This window comes from Amblyomma mixtum, chromosome 4 (assembly GCF_055824585.1).
Source record: "Amblyomma mixtum isolate Tamu chromosome 4, ASM5582458v1, whole genome shotgun sequence".
Classification (NCBI taxonomy): domain Eukaryota; kingdom Metazoa; phylum Arthropoda; class Arachnida; order Ixodida; family Ixodidae; genus Amblyomma; species Amblyomma mixtum.
Window position 1 is genome coordinate 66,621,660 of NC_143015.1, and position 20,386 is coordinate 66,642,045.

General features: G+C 44.9%; 1 protein-coding gene and 1 non-coding gene across 2 annotated transcripts; one reads left to right on the forward strand and one right to left on the reverse strand.

Annotated features, from left to right (window-relative positions):
- Positions 1-8: 8 nt before the first annotated feature.
- Positions 9-20,240, reverse strand: LOC149346714 (cytosolic endo-beta-N-acetylglucosaminidase-like). Its single transcript, XM_089586596.1, has 9 exons — positions 18,932-20,240; positions 17,067-17,215; positions 16,189-16,337; positions 13,480-13,797; positions 11,552-11,655; positions 9,303-9,411; positions 4,848-5,035; positions 2,160-2,414; positions 9-425 (listed from the first exon to the last, which is right to left on the reverse strand). The coding sequence occupies exons 1-9, from the start codon at positions 19,099-19,101 to the stop codon at positions 206-208; spliced, it is 1,662 nt and encodes a 553-aa protein (XP_089442722.1). The 5' UTR covers positions 19,102-20,240; the 3' UTR covers positions 9-205.
- On the forward strand, positions 20,238-20,319 carry TRNAS-UGA (transfer RNA serine (anticodon UGA)). Its single transcript has one exon. It is a non-coding gene; the product is annotated as a tRNA-Ser (tRNA).
- The last annotated feature ends 67 nt before the right edge of the window (positions 20,320-20,386 follow it).

Below are 20,386 nucleotides of genomic sequence, written 5' to 3' on the forward strand. Positions count from 1 at the left end.
AAAAAATTGACAAACTATAACATTCATGAAAGACCAGTATTGCATCTTAATTACTAGTCCAGTGTTTTATACATAATACATTAACGCAGCTTTTCTGCACATTACTAGCCAAGCTGAACCAATGAAAGTGGATACCGTAGAAGGAAACCGTTCATATTACATTGTGGCACCATCTTCAACTTTACATCACTTTGCTTTCCGGCTTCTACCTGCTGTCCTCATCGCTAAATGGTTCCATGTCGGGACCCGAGTCCTCTGAGCTATCGCCATCGTCTTTGGTGCCGGCTGGTTCAGTCCCGTCTATGTAGTCTGGTCGCTTCACAACAAGCCTGCCCAACAAGCAAGCGTTCGGCACCGACAGAACAAATGAAATGCCTATCTCTTCAAGGATGGCGCTGCTCTCCAGGTCCTCGATGCGGTACATCCTGGAAACAGTGGCAGTTGAAAATGCAAAAACACTGGTGATCGGTGTTGTCGAATGATAGACTTGAACACCTGACACTATTCGATGATGTGGACACAGTTGCTGCTATGAGTCCATGAGCACAACAATATATAAAAGCTCCTACAACTGTCACAAACCAGTCTGATTTTTTTCACTAAGAGCATGAGGAAACGTTTATGCTATGCTTTAACTTTGCAGTGGTTGGGTTGTCACTGTTGGGTGATTATGCAAGGAAACTTATCCGTGTTCTATTCAACGTCATCGTTATAGCCATAAAGCTCCTGCAGCAATGTCCATTTTAAAATCCTTTTCAGTGCAAGCCAGATAGCTGCAGTGGCAGGCAAATTCCAAATTTAGCTGGGAAAAAAAAAAAGTATCCTCGGTTTCATCAGATTCACTCTCCACGATCTGAGGAATACTATCTGTAGGTATTTCATGCACGAAGTTTCTTCATATAAACTACTAATATTTGCATTGTCATGGCTGAATCTAAATACAGACTGCACCTTGCAGTTTGTTTTGTACATCACAATGGTCACGAAAAAGATGGTTTATGGGGGGTTTGACATCCCGAAGGAACTCGAGTTATGAGGGACACCGTAGTGAAGGGCTCTGGAAAATTAGACCATTTGGAGTTCTAGTCAGTTTTATCAACTAGAAGATTAACAACTGATCTCTCTCAACTGGCAATCCTTGTTTACTTTTCATGATATTTTCTTTAAACGCAACAAATTCCGCCTAAATCAAGTAAAAGCTGAGCCTTGGTCACAGCCTATGTCACAGCATATTTGAAGTTTTACGCTGTTTTTCAAGAGACACTGAAGACAGCTCCACCCAATTCTTATGCTAAGTAAAAATTCAACATTTTCCTCTTTGTGGCTTTGTAGGCGTTTGTCGTTCAACAGAAAAAAGATACATTTACTGCTGGAAATTGGATTCAATAGCAAAACTTGGTTCTTCCCACCACTCGGTTCGAACTTGTGACGTCAATAACGAGTCTGTTCCAGGTACTGACTGGCGATATAATGGGTACAACCTTTCCTCTATCCTGGTGCTCGGCTTCTCTCGGGTGAAATGTTTGGAAAATGGGTCTTGGACCCCACCTTGAGTAGACGAGAAACAGCTTGTGTCACTGGCGCTCTTTTGCCACAGATGTATAAAACATCATCATCAGCAGCAGCATCAAAAGAGTCCGTGATCCCCATTTGGAAGTGAACGTAAGCTTAGCCTGACATCAGAAATTAAGATAAAGAAAACTGTACTGGAGATGCGGGTTCGATACCGATCACGGTGGTCGGATTTCGATGGAGGCGACATTCTAGAGGCTCGTGTACTGAGCGATGTCAGTGCACGTTAAAGAACCCCAGGTGGTTGAAATTTCCGGAGCCCTCCACTACGGCGTCCCTCATAGCCTGAATCGCTTTGGGACGTTAAACCCCTATAAACCATAAAACTGAGCTAATGTCACTGCAGTTTGCTAGCAAAAATGTGCAGTAGAGGGGACTTCATTTTTTTTGTCCTTTTTTAGCTGATAAAAGCTGCATTTTCAAGGAAAGTAGCCTCTATCATAACATAGTCTAATTTATTAATACAACTTCAGTTCGTCTCCAGTGGCCCTTTAAAGCACAATAGACTGTTCAGTACAACTTCAGTTTGTCTCCAGTGGCCCTTTAAAGCACAATAGACTGTTCACAATAAACTGTTCACACTGTACCTGGTGACCCAGCAACTGCCAGGAATGTCCGAGCTTATGTTGAATCCAGAGTCTGAGATGTCGCGTGTCACAGCGTAGTGTTCCGTATTGGGAGCATTGATGACAACACCTAGCTTGAGCTGTTCCTCTTTCCCTTCCGCGGTCTTGACTTTCAGGACTAGCGCAACATCATTCATAATCGTGCCACTGGGTCTGTGCTGTTTGAATGTGTAGCTGACGATCAGGCGGCCCAGTGGGAAGTCGCAACCAAACAACCTGCCAAATAAAAGAAAAAGAAGCCAGCCCAAACTTGTCAGAAAAATGACTGCCAGATCAGTCATAAAGTACATAATATACAGCTGGGAAAAAAAGTTATCAGTTTTTGTCAGGAGCACGGCAAGATTGTACAGAAGAAATTCTGACCATCGCAGCTCACTAATTTTGCACTTTATGTTGGGTTTACGAACGTCCTCCACTGTTTTCTGGGGTCTCAGTTAAGCTTCTTTCCACTTATTCCTCTAATAAAATCTATCATATACGCACAATTTATGTCTTTTGAATGTTGACCCTTGAAAAACAAGCAAACAAAAACAGTTTCACCAAAGCTACCGCAAACCTTGGTGGTGTCCTCCAAACCTTTTTTTTTTCCTGCTCGTTTTACACTCCTGGCTTGTTGTAGTTCTACATGTCTTGTCAAAGAGGGTTTCAGATGTAAGCTCCATCCATTCGCGGTACATTGCACAACCATAGTGAGCTCGTCGAGGTGGCTCACTGGTTATGGTACTCGGCTGCTGACCCGAAAGACATGGGTTCGATCTCGGCCACGGTAGTCGCATTTCGATGGAGGTGAAATTCCAGAGGCCCGTGTACTGTGTGATGTCTCTGCACGCTAAAGAACCCCAGGTGGTAGAAAGTGTCTGGAGCCCTCCACTGCGGTGCCCCCATAGCCTGAATCGTTTTGGGACGCTAAACCCCATCAAATCAAATCAAACTGTAGTAACCAAAACTGACACTGAACAAGTTAGATAAACATACGGTGCACCCATGGCATGTTAAATAAGCCAGAATCTAGAAGCCAGCTGGCTTTCCCACTGCTCTTTAAATTTGATTTTGCCACTGCTTTGACTGCAATAGCAAGGCTGCCATGGAAAGAACCCAGAGAGCGGCTACCGTGGAGGGAGGAGGTTTTGACCAGCGCAGAGCAATGCACACCCTGACGGTGGTATCCAAGGGTACAAGTGAACGGGTATCTACAGAGAAAGGTGCAGAGTGACGATGAAAGTGATCTGAGAAGAGGAGCAGAGATATCAGAGTGGCGGTGCATGTTGATTCGCAGAAAGTAGTTTCTGACTGCCCAACCTAGTGTCATCAGAGTCCACAAGTCACAAGGTGGAACATACCACCAGGTTGTCACTAACTAAGCAAAGAATCAGTCGCAACATAGCATGCCTGTGCCTCACAAACAAGATGGGTGACTGAGTTTCACCACTGCAGAGACAACTGAGAGGGAGCTCCGATGGATGCATTTTGGCACCTCCAGAAGCATCATCTTGACACGATTACAACTCAGTGTCTCAAAGCCATAGATGTACTGCCCGTCATAGTTGGTGCTGTCAGTGTGGGCTCCGTCGAGTCTCACATCCGAGACATTGCTAAGGATCTGTCTAAAACAGACTTGGATGACTTGGATGGACCCTTCACAACCACTCGGCATCGTTGGGTTCAAGTTCTGCTGCGGTGCAAACCGAGAAGGAAGTAGATCTGCTGGAGTGGGTCATCTACCTGTGCCAGGGTTTCTCCTCCACCCCTGTGGAGCTGATGGAACAAGCCCATGCACGAGGTGAAGTGGGAGCAACGTATATCACCCCTGAAGCGGCAGCCAAACAAGCTGCCACACTGTGCATCGAAACTACCCAACCGGGCAAAAACAGACTCTGTGGTGCTCGTAGGAGACTTTAATCAGGATATGACAGAGCAGTATGCCTTCACAAAAGCCGTGGATGAAAGGGTTGGCCTTTGTGTTGCCAGTCCGAAAGAGACCCTGTCCACCCAAAGAAACACTTGTATATACCTGGAGTTCCAAAGCAAATCAGCCATAAAGTCTGTAAACAGCATAAGCAGCTACCTCATTAATCACTAAGCCATGATTGTAACAATGCACGACAAGCCACTGGAGATCAGACATGGATGAGAAGACCAAGTGTGCAAGAGAGTCCAATATACAAGGAGAAAAGTAGCAGCATGCAAGTGTAAAGAAGTACAAATAAGATAAAATGTGCAATAAAGGTGGATGTGAAGAACTGTGTGATATGTTGTGTCATACAGAGGCGAACGAAAGTCAAATGCCATACATTTCCATTGGATCGGCCCATTGATTGCCTGTCAATTTTTTTGTTCCACTGCTCGCTGTGCATCCGTGCGACTTGCGATGACGATATGTATCATCGAGATTCTACTTCACTTCTTATGTTAACTTCATCTCTTACGCAATGCCCCCAAAATGGGGGTCTTTAAGGAAATAAAAATGAAGTAGAGTTGATCTCTCGCAAATGTCAAAGGGTAGCAGAGAGTGAAGTGAGAGCATGAGATTAGGGAGTCTGTGGGGATAAGATGGCTACAGCTGGCAAAGGACAAGGTTAACTGCAGGTCAGCAGGAGAGGCATTTGTTCCGCAGTGAACGCAGTTGTGCTGATGATGACGATGTCCCACCTGAAGTAAGGCACAGCTTCGGGCTCGTTTTCATCAGGCAGGAAGCGAAGCCGAAGACAGCCACCGCCGTCGTATGCGTCCTCCGTGTAGCCAGTCGCAGATCCGCATCCGCAACAGAGCCAGGGGCTCTGGTCTCGGGGCTGGAGTTGCTGCAAGGACAGGTTGAACCACGGCATCGCTGACACCACCTGCGCCAGTTTATGCGTTCATTTATGAGCGCGACTCTCCTCTGTGGATTTCACAGACATTTTCCTGCTATTGTTTTATCATCATCATCATCATCATCATTTATTTGACCCTTAAAGGCCCCTGGGTGGGTATTACATAAGGGGGGGGGGGAGTGGTGCATACAACATGACTGACATTGGTGGGGGAAAAAACAATTTAAAAAAAGAACAAACAAAAAACACACAGACAACAAAAGCATAAAGAGAAATAAAGTCACGAAAGGGAAATGAAACAATTTATACATCAAGATAATACGTCAGACGTTCTTTAAACCTTACTGGATCGCATTCAGTGACAACAGATTCTGGAAGCCAATTCCAGTCTTGAATAGCGGCTGGCAAAACAGATTTGTTAAAGGCATTAGTTGATCCGTGTAAACGTTGGATGCTCATGGAGTTGAATAAACGGGATGACGTGCACACAGGAGGGACTAGAAGGGACTCGCGTAGGTTAGGAAAATTGTGATATAATATGTGCAATAAACATAAGCGAGAAACTTTGCGTCTTAGGGCTAGTGGGTTGATAGCGATGGATGATTTGATAGCAGTAATGCTGTGGTGAAAATCGTAATCTGAAGTAATAAAGCGTGCCGCACAATTCTGAATGGATTCAATGGTGTTAATTAAGTAAGCCTGGTGAGGAGACCAAATTGCCGATGCGTACTCAAGTTTAGTGCGAATGAAAGTCTCGTATGCAAGCTTATGGATTGATTGCGGAGACAGTGAAAGTGACCTTCTAAAAAAAACCCAGTGTTTTTGATGTATCAGCAACGAGTTGAGTGATGTGTTTTTCCCACATCAGTTTGCTGCTGATTGTGACACCTAAGTACTTGTATGATTCAACCTGCGAAAGGATACTTGATTGAAGAGAATAAGAATCGTAATATTAGAATGCTTGCGTGAAATTTGCATAAATTTGCATTTAGTGATGTTAAGCTCCATCAACCATTCGGAACACCGATTATCTATTTTTTGTAAGTCATTTATCTATTTTTTGCACGCATGTTGCAGCATACTCCATGGGGTATTCTTTTTAAGCATGAAATGCTTTTAGCTCCCGTTGTCAGCAGTGTGGTGACGTCACGCCGAGACCGAGAGCCAACATCCGGCACTGAATTCCACTCATCCGGGCACTGAAACGAGAGCATCCGGGCACCGTACGAGATTTAATGAGACTCTCTAAGAGAGAGGGCCGCTTAGAGCAAGAGGGGAGCTCCAGGGCGAGAAGGGCTTTGGGCGGAAAAACTGCTTCCGCGCCGTCCCCAAGGATGATGCCGCGGTCCCAAACTCACGCATGTAGAAGACCGGCCACTGGACCTTCAGCTCATGATGTTTCCCTCTTTGGCAGGCACATGTATACATGGTCGCGGAGTATTCAAACGCGCTGCATATACATTCTTGTCAGGCCTGTGTCTCATCGCGTCCGCGTACGCTTCTGCGTCGTCCTGCATTTCAATGCCGCCACCGTCACAGCTGCTTAAGCTGAGCAATTGAGCCTGACAGAAACCGGATACAGCTGAGGAGGCAGGGCGGAAGAGAGTCCTCAGACACTCACAGGAAACGACTGCATCCACATGGACCAGTGCACAGTATGTGTGGTGTGGTGTGTTGAACACTAGACCCATTTCAATATTTTGACTAGTACCATCTACAACCAATGTGTTATGCCCGTAAACATTTCATGCTTACTCTACTCTCGGTTATGGGAGAGGCAGAGATTTTTCTTTACATGCATGTTGCAGCATATTTCATTGGGTTCATTCTTCTTTTCCGCTAGCACAAGCCAGTGCGTGGAATGAAAGAAAATACTGTAGATTGGTTTCTCTGGCATATTGAGCTCACTAAGCCATTGTTTCCATTTCAAGTCTCTTGAAAGATGATGCCGTCTCACAGCCTGTGTGGAAAAGATCATGCGACTGGTTAGTGTGGGATGTCCTTTGCAGAGATGAATCCCAATGTACGCCCTCATCTCATTGCTGACCTGCTCTCTCCCTACACCCACAGGGCTAGTTATTAAGGATAGAATGGCTCCTTCTATGAACCGGCTTAACAGACCAGCTATCACTGAGACCAGGGATACCAACCTGAACCACAGAAGAACTGAAAACTGAGCGAGTTGGTGCATATTGAAGTAGTAAAAAACAGCGCAGCGACGACGGACAAGACAGAAGGAAGGAGATGGACAAGCGCTGACTAACAACTGAGGTTTATTGGAAAAAACACATGTATTAATACCCTCCAAAAAACAACCAGGACGCATGCTACCCTGTAATCACTTGTAATCATAGGAATCGAGATACTTAATCTCACAGTCGTGGAGAAGCACCGAGGCAGTGATTACACACGTGTCACCATTCACGTGAATGCGATATGCATCACACAGTTTCCTTGTTAATTTATCTCTATGCCTGCAAACAACTTTTGTCTCATAGAAAAGAGGTGTGCACATTTTCTTATCGGGGGAAACCGGGATATTATTCAGGGGGAAATCTCTGTTATGTAACGCAAGTTTGGATGATGGGGGACCTTTTAACGAGGTATTTTAACACCCATCTACGTCAGCATAATACCTCATTAAAAGGTACCTCGGTGCTTCTCCACGACTGTGAGATTAAGTATCTCGATTCCTATGATTACAAGTGATTGCAGGGTAGCATGTGTCCTGGTTGTTTTTTGGAGGGTATTAATACATGTGTTTTTTCCAATAAACCTCAGTTGTTAGTCAGCGCTTGTCCGTCTTCTTCCTTCTGTCTTGTCCGTCGCCGCTGCGCTGTTTTTTACTACTTCAACTTGAATCACAAAGCTCCCCACCGAAAGGGACGCTGTGCTGCAGTCAGGAAATTGCAGAAAACATTTCAGGTGTGTTATTTTGTTCAGTCAACACACCTGAAAACAGAAAACGTGCCAACAGTGGTGTTGTGGCCTCTTTCCTCTTTAAACTTCATCACTCATTTCACAAATCATGGCTAGATCAACACTCACACTACTAACCAAGAGGACAACTGCCACCACTGTACCTCGAGTGGTAATCAGTAGCTCATGCACCATGTGCAGTTCGAGCTGAATCACTGCACGCTTCTCTTATGCTGCTTTCCCACCTTTTCCACAAGCTGAATAAGTTTACATATTTCAGTTAAAAGCTCACACTTTCCATGCGCTACCACCGTGCTTAGTGGCCATGGGCCTGTTTATTGTTTCTGCCTGCAGGGTAGTCTCAAGTCATGATGCAGACACACTTTATTATAACACACTTGATCACTGCAACTCAATTTATTAATTTAGGATAGGCATCACTTTGTTAGAGCCCAAGTTTCATTCCTTTTGGCCACCACCGGCAACTAATAAACTGACCTACACACGAAAAGTATTATAATTACTAACAAGGAGGAACAAAAAAAACTCGGAGGGAACTTTGGCTCTCTAAAGTGCTGCCTTTCCTTTTCTGGCGCACTGTTTGGCGTTGACTGCGAGACTGTTTGTGCTCTACTAGTGCTTTATTTCACTACACACTTTGACCACACATTGCAACTACACACTTTGACTGCCGACTTTGACTGCTTGTTTAGCACGACTCTCTCTCTGCTTCGATGAGTTAGGTTGTATCCATGGCTCTGTGCGCAGAAATGAGGTATGAAATGTGGTCACCGACGGACGCCTTAGGCCCCCTGTTGGAGCGGACGACAGGTATTTTATTAGTTGTCGTCTGCTCCAAAAGGGGGCGTCAGGCATCCGTGGGTGGCCTCATTACTTAGAATCAGTGCACTTTGACTTCATAACCATTTCGACCAACCGAAAAGCGTGACACCTCTCCCGACAACCTTCTGTCGACAACGATGAGGCATTAAAGGCTTTCTCCGTAAAAATAAATGCTGATCATACCTTTCAGCTACCACCGGCAACCAATGGACTGAACTACACACGAAAAGTATTAATTGCTAACAAGGTAAAACGGCAGTAAAACGGCGAGTTGAGGAAAACAGCACAGGAACAGGGACACGAGAAAAGAAGACGACGGGACAGCCGCTGACTAGCAACTGAAGGTTTATTGCACGGAACACAAAAAATATACTCTCCAAACAACCAGGAGCACGCATGATCGATGCCAACAACACTGATAAGATGTCACAATCAGTCATGGTGTTCAAGAAACGATATCTCACAGTCATGAACAAGGACTAACTAACAAGGAGGAACAAAAAAATAAGGAAAAGAAACGGAAGTGCCGAACCTGTCCTGCCTCGTAGAGTTGGCTGCCAAACCCCTGGCAGAAACTGGTTGACAGCGGCAACGTCTTGAGGCGCCACTCGGGACAGCAGTGATCTGGGAGGGACCACAGCCTGTGCAAGCACCAGGGTGAGGCATGAAGGCTAAACGCTGAAGTCTTGATGCAAGAGACGATGCCTGACAAAATATCTTACTTGCAATAACACGAACGCTTCCCACAATAAAATAACACAACCCTAGGTTGGACTAATGATTTGCCTGCAGACCTCCGGACAACAGGCTGAACCTCTACTTAAGCTACAAAGCAGGAGTTGAGGGGTAGCAGAACAACAACAACTACTTGTGTTATGGCAAGTAACGAGGCACTAAATATTCTGAACAACCGAATTTGTTAACACCATGTATTTTTATCAAATGTTTAGGGGAATCCTCCAAGGTGGAGTAAATTTGTAATAAGGGAGTAATTACTCATTGACATCCACCTGAGCGCAGCCATACGGCTACAAAGGAAAGCTATACAGCTTTCTCAGAAACTTCGTAGTTAAAGAAAAATTCGTCCTGGTCCGGGGTTTGAACCCGGGACCACCGCTTGACCGGAGCAGTCACTCTACCAACTGAACTAACCGGGACGGTAAGCTTATTTTTCTTTACGAAGTTTCTGAGAAAGCTGTATAGCTTTCCTTTGTAGCCGTATGGCTGCGCTTTGGTGGATGTCAATCAGTAATTACTCCCTTATTACAAATCTACTCCACCTTGGGGGATTCCCCTAAAACATTTGACCAACACTGTTCCCACTTCGAGTTATTGATCAATTCGCTCTCGCCCTACCATAAGCTTGCCATCCCGGTTAGCTCAGTTGGTAAAGCGACTGCTCCGGTGAAGCGGTGGTCCCGGGTTCGAACCCCGGACCAGGACGAATTTTTAACTACGAAGTTTCTGAGAAAGCTGTATAACTTTCCTTTGTAGCCGTATGGCTGAGCTTGGGTGGATACCAATGAGTAATTACTCACTTATTACATGTATTTTTATGGGGGATGATAACCACAAGATTTGCCTTCGGCCCTGTGCAGAGCACCTGAACCAAACTGCCTTACAATGCTTCAACCTTCATTATGTGCCAAATAGCTCACTGGTTTCTTTTTTGTTGTTTCCTTGCTTTTTCTTTTGTGTCACTGCATTTTCGTGCAAAATCCTCTCTCGCTTGAATCCTACCAAAGGCTGCCGTGTGAATAAAACAAATAAAAATGCAGCCAAAAGAGGACACAGCCTAGCAAAATGCAAGCTAACATGATCTGCCGATGATCCAGATGTTGCTGCACTCTCCGGGCAGAGGGGATTTAAGGGAGACAAAAGGTTGAAGCGCAGCATGCAGAAAACAACAACACAGCCAGCATGCTAATGCAAGTGTGCGCTCTACCTCAGTTGCTGCTTAGTGTCGGGCACCTTGCTGGTTAATCTGACAACACAGCCAGCATGCTAATGCAAGTGTGCGCTCTACCTCAGTTGCTGCTTAGTGTCGGGCACCTTGCTGGTTAATCTGACAACACAGCCAGCATGCTAATGCAAGTGTGCGCTCTACCTCAGTTGCTGCTTAGTGTCGGGCACCTTGCTGGTTAATCTGACAACACAGCCAGCATGCTAATGCAAGTGTGCGCTCTACCTCAGTTGCTGCTTAGTGTCGGGCACCTTGCTGGTTAATCTGACAACACAGCCAGCATGCTAATGCAAGTGTGCGCTCTACCTCAGTTGCTGCTTAGTGTCGGGCACCTTGCTGGTTAATCTGACAACACAGCCAGCATGCTAATGCAAGTGTGCGCTCTACCTCAGTTGTTGCTTAGTGTCGGGCACCTTGCTGGTTAATCTGAGACTGTGTGTGCATTAACGAAGCCCTCTGCAAAGTAGACTGGCAGCTGTTGCAGTAAAAGGGTGCATGTAACAGGAGGCAGGTCCATTGTGCACATCTGTGTCTCCCTTATTTCTCTTTTATATCAGCTCTTTGTTATTCTCGCATTGTTATCCAAGGTCATTCATCCATGTGGACCTCAGCGAGGGCATTCAGGACAACTTCATCTGGCGTTTGTCACCAGTAAAATCCAACAGCAGACGTTTTGTGACTCTACTGGCGTCTCTGTAGCAGCAACACATTTTTTTTCCACTGCTAAAAAATTCGGAGATAAAGTGTGGGTAATTCCCCGCACCCCCCCAAAATTAGGATTCAAATTCGTGACTCTCTTAGTGATGCTGACAACTTACAGACTCTGGTTCTGCATGAACCTCCGCTTGTCCTGTGTCTCGTAGACCCAACCAGAACCCAAAATGGCTGCTGACAAGCCATGGCTGCGGGCCACCTCGACTACCTGAAATGAAGTAGCAGGGGGTCACCATGGCTTGTGTATTTCTCCATAAAGAGTGGGTTTACAAATGTCTCACTAGTGCACCCAGGGTCAAAAGTTTACAGAGATCAACACAGCTGAAAAACAGATGAAAAAACGTTTTCTTCACCGCCTCTGCTGTCTGACTGAATTTCTCGGGGACCATGAGCAGTTTTTGCACTCAAGCCTGGGCTGTATGTATTGACACCAGGCTGCTTGCAAAGGTGCTGGAGAATTTATTAATGCAAAAGCATTATATGGTTCATTTTCAAGGTCGGGTCTTCAGAAAATGGCACCATGTGAAGTCACAAGTTGATGTCATGCCAAGTCACTTGATGGCTGTAATACGTCATGACTAGAAACTTGGGAGTGCATGTGTAATATGCCGTGATCAAGTTACATTGTTAATTAATTAAAACTAGTTAACGTAGGTAAATAACACTAACATATGTTTTACACAATTACATTATGTAAAATTCTATATTAATGCAGTTAGGTAACACAGACTAATTACTGTAATTAGTGATGACATCATATGAGTGTGACATCATACTAAGCCACGTGACAGATTATTTCAAAGAGTTCAGGCCACGTGACAAATAAGCCACAAGTAAGCTTTAAGAACATACCCCAATCCCCACCCCCTAATCCATGAAGGTGTAGATGAAATCCCAGTGATGGCATCACTGTCGTACTTCTGGGTGGTGTCATAGTATTTCGCTTTGTATATAGCTTACATGTTTTGGTAAAGCTGGAGGCTAGCTTGCGACAGGGGTTCCACTAATTACACATGCACCTTCAGTTGAGGTGTCCACCGAGATCTCAGCCACCTTTCCTTTCCTCAAAAGACATGCTTTCACATTCCTCCATGCAAGCAGACTTAAGTGCCTCCAGAATTTTTTTTCTGCCGGTGTCATGTTCAGCAGGCTGCATAGCTCGGCTGTGCAGCCTGCTGAATGAAGTCACAGAGAGCGTGGCCTGCTGTGCTATGCTGCACCGCAAGAGTTATCAAGGTCGTTGGAGCTCCTCGTTCAAAAACCTACTCGCTAGGCAAGGCCTGTTCTGAGCACGCTGTGCTTCTCTGATGCTGTATGCAGTCTTATTTCCACTTTTGCGGTGTGGTTAGCGTGGCTGCGTGGTTTGACCATTTGCAAGTCTATCTGGCGTGCTTGACGGTACCAACGTTCCACTGGTTTCATAAAGCCAAGATTAGTGATGGCTATTGGAAGTAATAAAATTGCAAGTCAATATCTGTTGAGCAGAAGGCGGCCTTAAAGCAGCTGCATCAGGTGCAAAGGAATATCAGAGAGCGAAAGACTTTGATGCAGCTCTACAATCGTCGCCAACCAGGAAGCAGTCAATAAAGCTTTCAGTTGAGACTGGACAACTGTTACATGAAGGCGTTAGAGATGAGCAATTAACAATATGATCAGTGATTGAGTTCCAGTCTCAAATTACTTGTAGAAACAAAGAAAACTTAAATGAATCCTTGTGTGTTTATTTTACTATAACTATAAAAGACTGTAATGTGTAACGCAATCAAAAAGGTGATGTCCACTGAAAGTACTTAGCATCTTCATTTTCGTGAGTTGCTATGTAATAATGATGAAGAGGAAAAAACCGAACAAAAATGTGCAAACTTAGAGCTGCAAGTTTGTGCAACATTCGTGTGGTTGTGTTCTTGTTCCATCCTTTTGTCTTCAGCATTACTACATAACAGCACACAAACATGAGGATGGTATATTTTTCCAGAAGGATACGTCTCACGTGACACTATCACTAGACACAATGCTTCCCACACTTGCTCACCTGGTACATTTTGTAGCCAGCAATATAACTTGTTCTGCGTGCGTAGACGTCTATGCCGACATAGACGTCACTCTTGCGGTTGCCCGCAAAGGCTGCCGAGCGCTGAAGCACGTCCTCGGTCCAGCCAGAGTTGAGGAATATTCCGTCACACAGATCAAAGAAGCATGAGTTTTTCTCGTTGAGCTCGTTCTGCCAGTCTAGGGCACCGTCACACACGACGCTGTCATACCAGATAATCAGTGAACCAGGCACAGTGCGGTGCATCTCTGTGGTGATGGCTGCAAGCAGTTCCTTGAGAAATCCAGCATGGCACTTTTCCTGGACAAAAGAAAGAGGTAGTGATATCAGCATGTCTTCTACCTGCTTTCCCTTTGCACTAGACGTTATTTAGTTGGCATCATCATCATCATTTATTTTACCCTTAAAGACCTCTGTTGAGGCATTACATAAGGGGGGGGGGGACAAAGCAAATGCAACTGAGAATAATACGTTGATACAACAAAACATAATGCAATACAATAAAATGAAAAACGATACATCACACTACAACGCTGGTCAATAATGAAGGGCGAAAGCTGGAATTGGGTGGTAACAACAACAACAACAAAAAAGAATAAGTGCAACTGGGTGAAGTTTGAGACAAATGGGCAATATCTTTTATTCAGTACAGTGATTAATTAATGCCTGTCGAAATTTAGTAGTGTTGCACTCGTTAACAATGTAGTCAAGTAGCAGGTTCCAATTTTCTATTGCAGTTGGAAGAAAAGATTTATTAAATGCCAAGGTCGATCCATGTATACGTTGAATGCTGAGGAGGTTAAACAGGCTACGCAATGTTCTGATGGGAGCTAGTAATAATATGTCACGAAGATCAGGAAACTTGTAATATAATTTATGAAAGAGGCAGAGTCGTGCGATTTTCCGTCGGAGCTCTAGTGGCTGAATGTTAAGTGCAGATTTAATCCTGGTGATACTGTTGTGTCTATTGTAATTTGAGGATATAAAACGGGCTGCTAGGTTTTGAATGGCTTCTAAGGTGTTAATTAAGTATGCTTGGTGAGGATTCCATATAGCCGCTGCATAATCACTCAGTGCTACTCACTGCTAATCACGCTGCTACTCAGTACATCAGTAGCACTGCCAACAGAGAGCCTCCCGTTTCTTTGCTTGAGACCCCAAATTTTTGTGTGGTTTTGTCTTTCTAATGATGTGCAAGGTGTTAATGTATAGACTACCACATGTTACCGGCTTCAGGCTGGCAAATAATTTATAGCTGGATTTCTACTCTCCTGCTCTTTTGATTTCACTTTTGATGGTTGTGACGTCAGAGTTCAACATAGGTCAAGTGAGGCATAAAAAAAATTGCAGTATAATTACCGCTTCTCACTACTACTTATTCATTGCCACTGCAGCTCTAGTTATGAAGTGAAACAACTAGGCAGAGCTTATATCAGTTATTTTACGCCTCACGTGACCTCTACTCAAATTTAACATTACAGCCTTCGTTTGGTTTTTGAAACCTGAACCAAAATAGAATGAAAGAACAACTTCAATTATAAATTATTCATTGGTCATAGATGAATACCACATGAGGATATAATGATCCACACATAATAAAATCATATGCATCATTACAAAGAAGACGAAAACATGCAACCAAAAATTTGTTGTCTATACTCCTTTTACTGAAAGCCCTAAACTACAAAATACTGTGCAGTGCTGCTCCAGCACATAATATGCACAAATCGCAAATAAACTAAACAAATTGAAGGGGGGGTGAAACTTTGAAATCCCAAAAATGACCCCAATAATTTTATTTTTTGCATGTCTTACTTTTTATGCTAGCCTGAAGTTTAATTGCTGAGATCGACCAGGAAGTCTCTGTTGTTATGTGAACCACAGCGGCTCTGCATTGGAAGGAAATGCTCAAACAATAGACGTTTTTCTCCACTATTGTTTACTGCCTACTATAACTGCTTTATCTATTTTGACCCCGTTTGTTTTACGGCACTCCTAGAATGATAGAGAAGATCAAGACACGGTTTGTTTTTCAAATTTGTGAATCTTAAATTTCTCTTATGAAATTTTCTTCTCGCTTTAGATATGTCAACGGACACTGCATCACAAAAATTCAAAACCAAAATTTGTGCTTTGCGAAAAAAAAATTCTAAGATTGTCTTGACCTGTAGTACGTCAGTAGGAACAGAATGAATGCCAAACCAGCCTTCTGCCGCATCTTCTTAACTGTGCAATTTTTTCCAATGTTCATAAAAAATACATTAGAAAAAAAATTTCTACAGATATAGCAGCAAAATTTTTTTAGATTAGTCATAAAACTACTTCTAATATGCTTAAAAAATTTCATGTAAATACATCAAGAAAGAAAGCTGCATACCCTCCTTAAATGATAAAATCTTCCAATGCTTGAGTGAGCACATATAAATTCAAATTGTGAGATTTTTTTTTTCTTTTTTGTGGCACCCTGCTTTCTTGCAATGGGAAACTCTGACTTGGCGAAAGCCATCAGGACAACCAAGAGCCACAGTGGATAATAAGGGAACAAAAGGAAAATGGGAGAGTGCCCACGTGGTGTTTCAGGGCACCCCAAAGCAAAACCTGCTGGTCATCACACATCGGCTAGTCATCGCAGAGTTCCCAAGCCTTTGCTTGGGCCCTCTACTGGGTAGAAGATGGGCCAACAACACTAACCACTTTGCTCTCAATGTCCACAAGCCATCCATCAAAGTGGCACCGTGATGCGACGAGAGCCAAATGAGAGGCTACTTTCAGTGCCAGATTGTCACGTCTGATCCTGGTAAGAATTTCTGTGCCCCAATCGGACTTGACTGTGAAGGTTCCTGTGAAGTCAAAAGGCAGTTTAGGGCAGGTCAGTGCAGAAAGGTATTGGTCAAGCAAGGCATCAGTCACTGGCATTCCTTTCATCTGTTTGTAGGTAATCATAAAAGCTCGTTAGACTTTGCATGTTTACACAGTAGTTACTTTCAAGGTATTCTCTGTCCTCTAGTATATCTTTGGCCACTGCTGTGGCTCAGTGGTTGTGGCGCTCGGCTGCTGACCCGAAAGACGAGGGTTCGGTCCTCGACGTGGAGGTCGAATTTCCATGGAGGCGAAATTCTTGAGGCAGTGCAATGTACAGTGTGATGTCAGTGCACGTTAAAGAAACCCAGGTGGTCGAAATTCCGGAGCCCTTAACTACAGTGTCCTTAGTGACGTTAAACCCTCATCAACCATCAGTGTCTTGGGTTATCAGTGATTGTAAAGGCTGGCCTTTTCGTTAACCACATGGTATAGCAACTATCCTGGTCAAGTGATGAATGCAGATCTAGTTGCTAGAAGTTGGACGAAGCTTCCTCAACTATAAAAATGTCCTTCTCAGGAACTGTAACCTTATTTCCTTGGAGAATGACAAACTTTCCTTCAAGTCTTGTAGTTTTGTAAACATAAATGTAATGAATAAATTGCTTCAATGACACTCCATCTTCTCAACTAATTGGGAACAGATTTGACTTCTACTACGCCAATGTGCAGAACTCTCGTTTCAGTGAATAGCGCTCAAAGAACCTCACCAAGAACCTTGACGCCATGCTTGTGGGCAGCAGAGATCCATCCGGGTGGAGGAATCGTAACCATGTTGTGCGAGAAGTAGACGAAACTGTTGATGACTTGCCAGTGGAAAAACCGGTAGCTGCTGGTATTGCGACAGCCATGGACAAACCTAGCAAAGACAAGCACGGTACTGGCTGTGAGTGCGAAGTGCAAAGCGAGAATCCCATGAAATGCACGGTACTCTATTTTCAACATGCAGCATGAGGATGAGTTCCTTAATAGATATACGCTGTTGGTAACAAACAAAAAACAGGGTTCATGCTGGTTTTCAGCCATGAAATTCAAGGATTTTCAAGGACTTCCTAGGACCCTCGAATATTTCTTTCAAGGACTTAGCAACACGGCATTTTATTTAAGAAACATTTCTTACATCTCACGTATCTAGCATTTCTTGCGCAATAGACTTTTAAATGTAACAAATAAACCTCTCTTGAGGGCTGTTTACCAATAAAGAGTTGCTAGTAAGAGCGGCAACTGCGATACCAACAAATTTCTGCCGTTTCTACCCGCAGCTGCACCTCACATCTGTCCTGCGTCTGCAAGCTTCGCTGTTAAAAGTGTCATGGAACTTGACCACATCTTTATTATAAGCTGATGAATTTGACATCCAGCCATACGAAAAGCAGACCTTTCACTCAGCGCTGGCCACTTCAGACACAACGCTGGCTGCGGTTTCGATGCGAAACAGGCTAGGCGTACCAACGACTACGGCGGCCAAGCAGCAGCGTAGTCCGTCGCCAGACGTGCCTGCGCACGGCATCATTTCGAAAAGATTGGCACCGAAGCCAGCATGCTCAGTCCTTGCTCGAAATCATTCTAATAACAAAGCTGTTTTGACTGTTCTGGTGCGAACTTTATGTATGTATAGCGAGCCAATCGGTGCTTGACCACTGTTGCCTGCATGAAGGAATATTTCCTGCATGGAGGCACAGCTGTGGACAACGCCGAAGCCACTATAACTTCGCTTTTTTATGGTGGACAGAAAATTTTACACAATGGCTTTAGGTGCATCCTGCATTGCGTTAGTGGAGCGACGCACGTGTGCCTGTTGTGTGCTGGTGAACTGCTTATGTCGCAACTGTGTAGGCTCCTACGCTTATGGCGCACCAGGTTCCGTGCCCGAACCGCATTCAGACTGTGTCTCTTTTCGCTTCGTGCCCAAGCCTTGCTCTTGGGGCAGGTTATGGGGTGACGGAAGCCATGTGCGGCGTCGGGCGGAGACAGTGAGACCTCGTCTGCGTTTACGCAGAGCTCTTGCCAAAGGGACGGTGATCAAAGCCACAGAGGTGGAGTTCCGGTAAAGTTATCTCCAAAGGGTTAATTTGTGAAAAAAGAAAATTTAAAGGATACTAGCGTCTTTTAACAGCCGTCTCCCTCATCACACCAAAATTCAAGGGTTTTCAAGGACCCCATGAAAATTCCTGGACTCTCAAGGCCCTTGAAAACACTTCTTCCAAATTCAAGGGTTTTCAAGGTTTTCAAGGACCCGCATGGACCATGAAAAAACCTCCATTGTGTACATGCACCCATTAAGCGCAGTGCAAAATCTTCTCACATGCTGATCAAAAGTGATATATGAGCAAAAATTGTGAAAATCTAGTATTGTACTTTGTTTACTGGCACATCTTCGAGGATAATGGTGTAGTGTGGAGTATCAGTAGAGGAAATGCATGGTAACGGTTTCACTTAAGAAGAACACCTGAACCATGCCAAGGGGGAAAGGAGATGAAACGGGTAGAGCCGCTTCAAAGACCCTGCATGTCTGGCATGCACAACAGACAGCATTACTGGGAGATGCAGTGCTCAATTAATCCAGCAAGCTCACCTGTCGTCCAGATAGCCATCCATCAGGTCGTGGCATAACAGGGTCTTCGGAGACTCTGGCCCACCTCGCCTGATGTCTCGTAGCGGATCCACGACACATAGCGGCTGTCTCGTGAAACTGAAGAGTTCTTCCAGCGTCCTCAATGGGGCAGCCTCCCGATCAGACAGCATTGGAAGTAACACAGCGGACTAGTAGACTCCAAAATAGCTCTTGCTCTGAACCTTCGTTGGCTGGTCCAGACGCGATAAGGACAGTTGTTTTTGTCCTCGATATTGCATACCCATAACGGGGATTGGCCACTTCTTCTTCTTCACCGTATGAAAATGGCCACTGATGCGCAACCTCTTCTTTCTTTCGTGCGCGAGCACGGCTCATGCAACGGGATTGCCAACGTGACATCAGCCCCAAAACCAGTGGACACCTATTGCTCCTAAATGCCGAACTGAAGTGACAGTGAATGAGGAACCGGTCAAACATTTTCAAGAGTCGTGAGACCACCGCGCTGCGCGACGTTATTCGTCTCCTCTTCCTGACCAATTGGTGATGACCTGTTTTAGTGCTTCTTCCGTTGCAGCGAATCCGGCAGGACCATCACATGCACAGGCAGCACCGTCGGCGGGAATCTGAGGTTTCCTTTCTCGGCCGTTTCAGCAACAAAGTCAAGAGGATCAGGGGCGAGAAACTGAAAATCCTCGGTCGGTACGACGGGGCTAGAACTTCTAACACCATGGTCGGAATGCGATCAAGTCCGTAATCTGGTGAGACGGAAGACCATGACAGTGGAATCTAATATGTCATATCAGTGGTCAAAGGCATGGAAAACGCAGCTAGGCGCCGCAATGCAACCATCAAATGCGCAGGAACAAGGAATGCGTGCAAAAGCAGGGCGATCCAGGCATATACACTATGGGACACGAGCACACGCGATTAGAGTCCGAGAAGATGCAAGGGTTTGACGATACCCAGCTTTACACAAGCTCATGTGCTGGCTTTGCTGATCCCAACAAAGCGGTGAGCGAAAGTTGTTGCCTCTGAAGCATTGGCCCATGCCCACGGTGGAGGATTGGCCAGGGTTTGGTGCAGATCCAGGAAAAGAATATCGTTACTTCGTCTCGCCGAGCACGCGAACGGACCCACAGCCGCTTCGTGTGGTGTAAGCTGAGATCACATCTCGGGGTTTAGCTCCAGGAGCGAACTCGAGTGTCGAGATCGTGGCACGCTACGTGTGTTTACAGAATACCATGAGCGCCACATGGCCATTTGATCCACATGTTTATAATGCACCTAGAAAGCATGCACTCTCGTCGCAGTCGTGGCCGAGTGGTTAAGGCGATGGACTTGAAATCCATTGGGATCTTCCCGCGCAGGTTCGAATCCTGCCGACTGCGTCAAACTTTTTGCTTTTTTTTTTTCATCTTTTCTTGCTCAAATGTTTGACCACCTTCATTTTGCATT

What these genes read in the sequence shown, in the direction of transcription:
- LOC149346714 (XM_089586596.1), bottom strand. Translation starts at nt 19,101, where the DNA reads ATGCTGTCTGATCGGGAGGCTGCCCCATTGAGGACGCTGGAAGAACTC. An exon ending in GATGGCTATCTGGACGACAG is followed by an intron (nt 17,216 to 18,931) that starts GTGAGCTTGCTG and finishes TGTCTTTGCTAG; the next exon opens with GTTTGTCCATGGCTGTCGCA. An exon ending in GCATGGCGTCAAGGTTCTTG is followed by an intron (nt 16,338 to 17,066) that starts GTGAGGTTCTTT and finishes TTGACTTCACAG; the next exon opens with GAACCTTCACAGTCAAGTCC.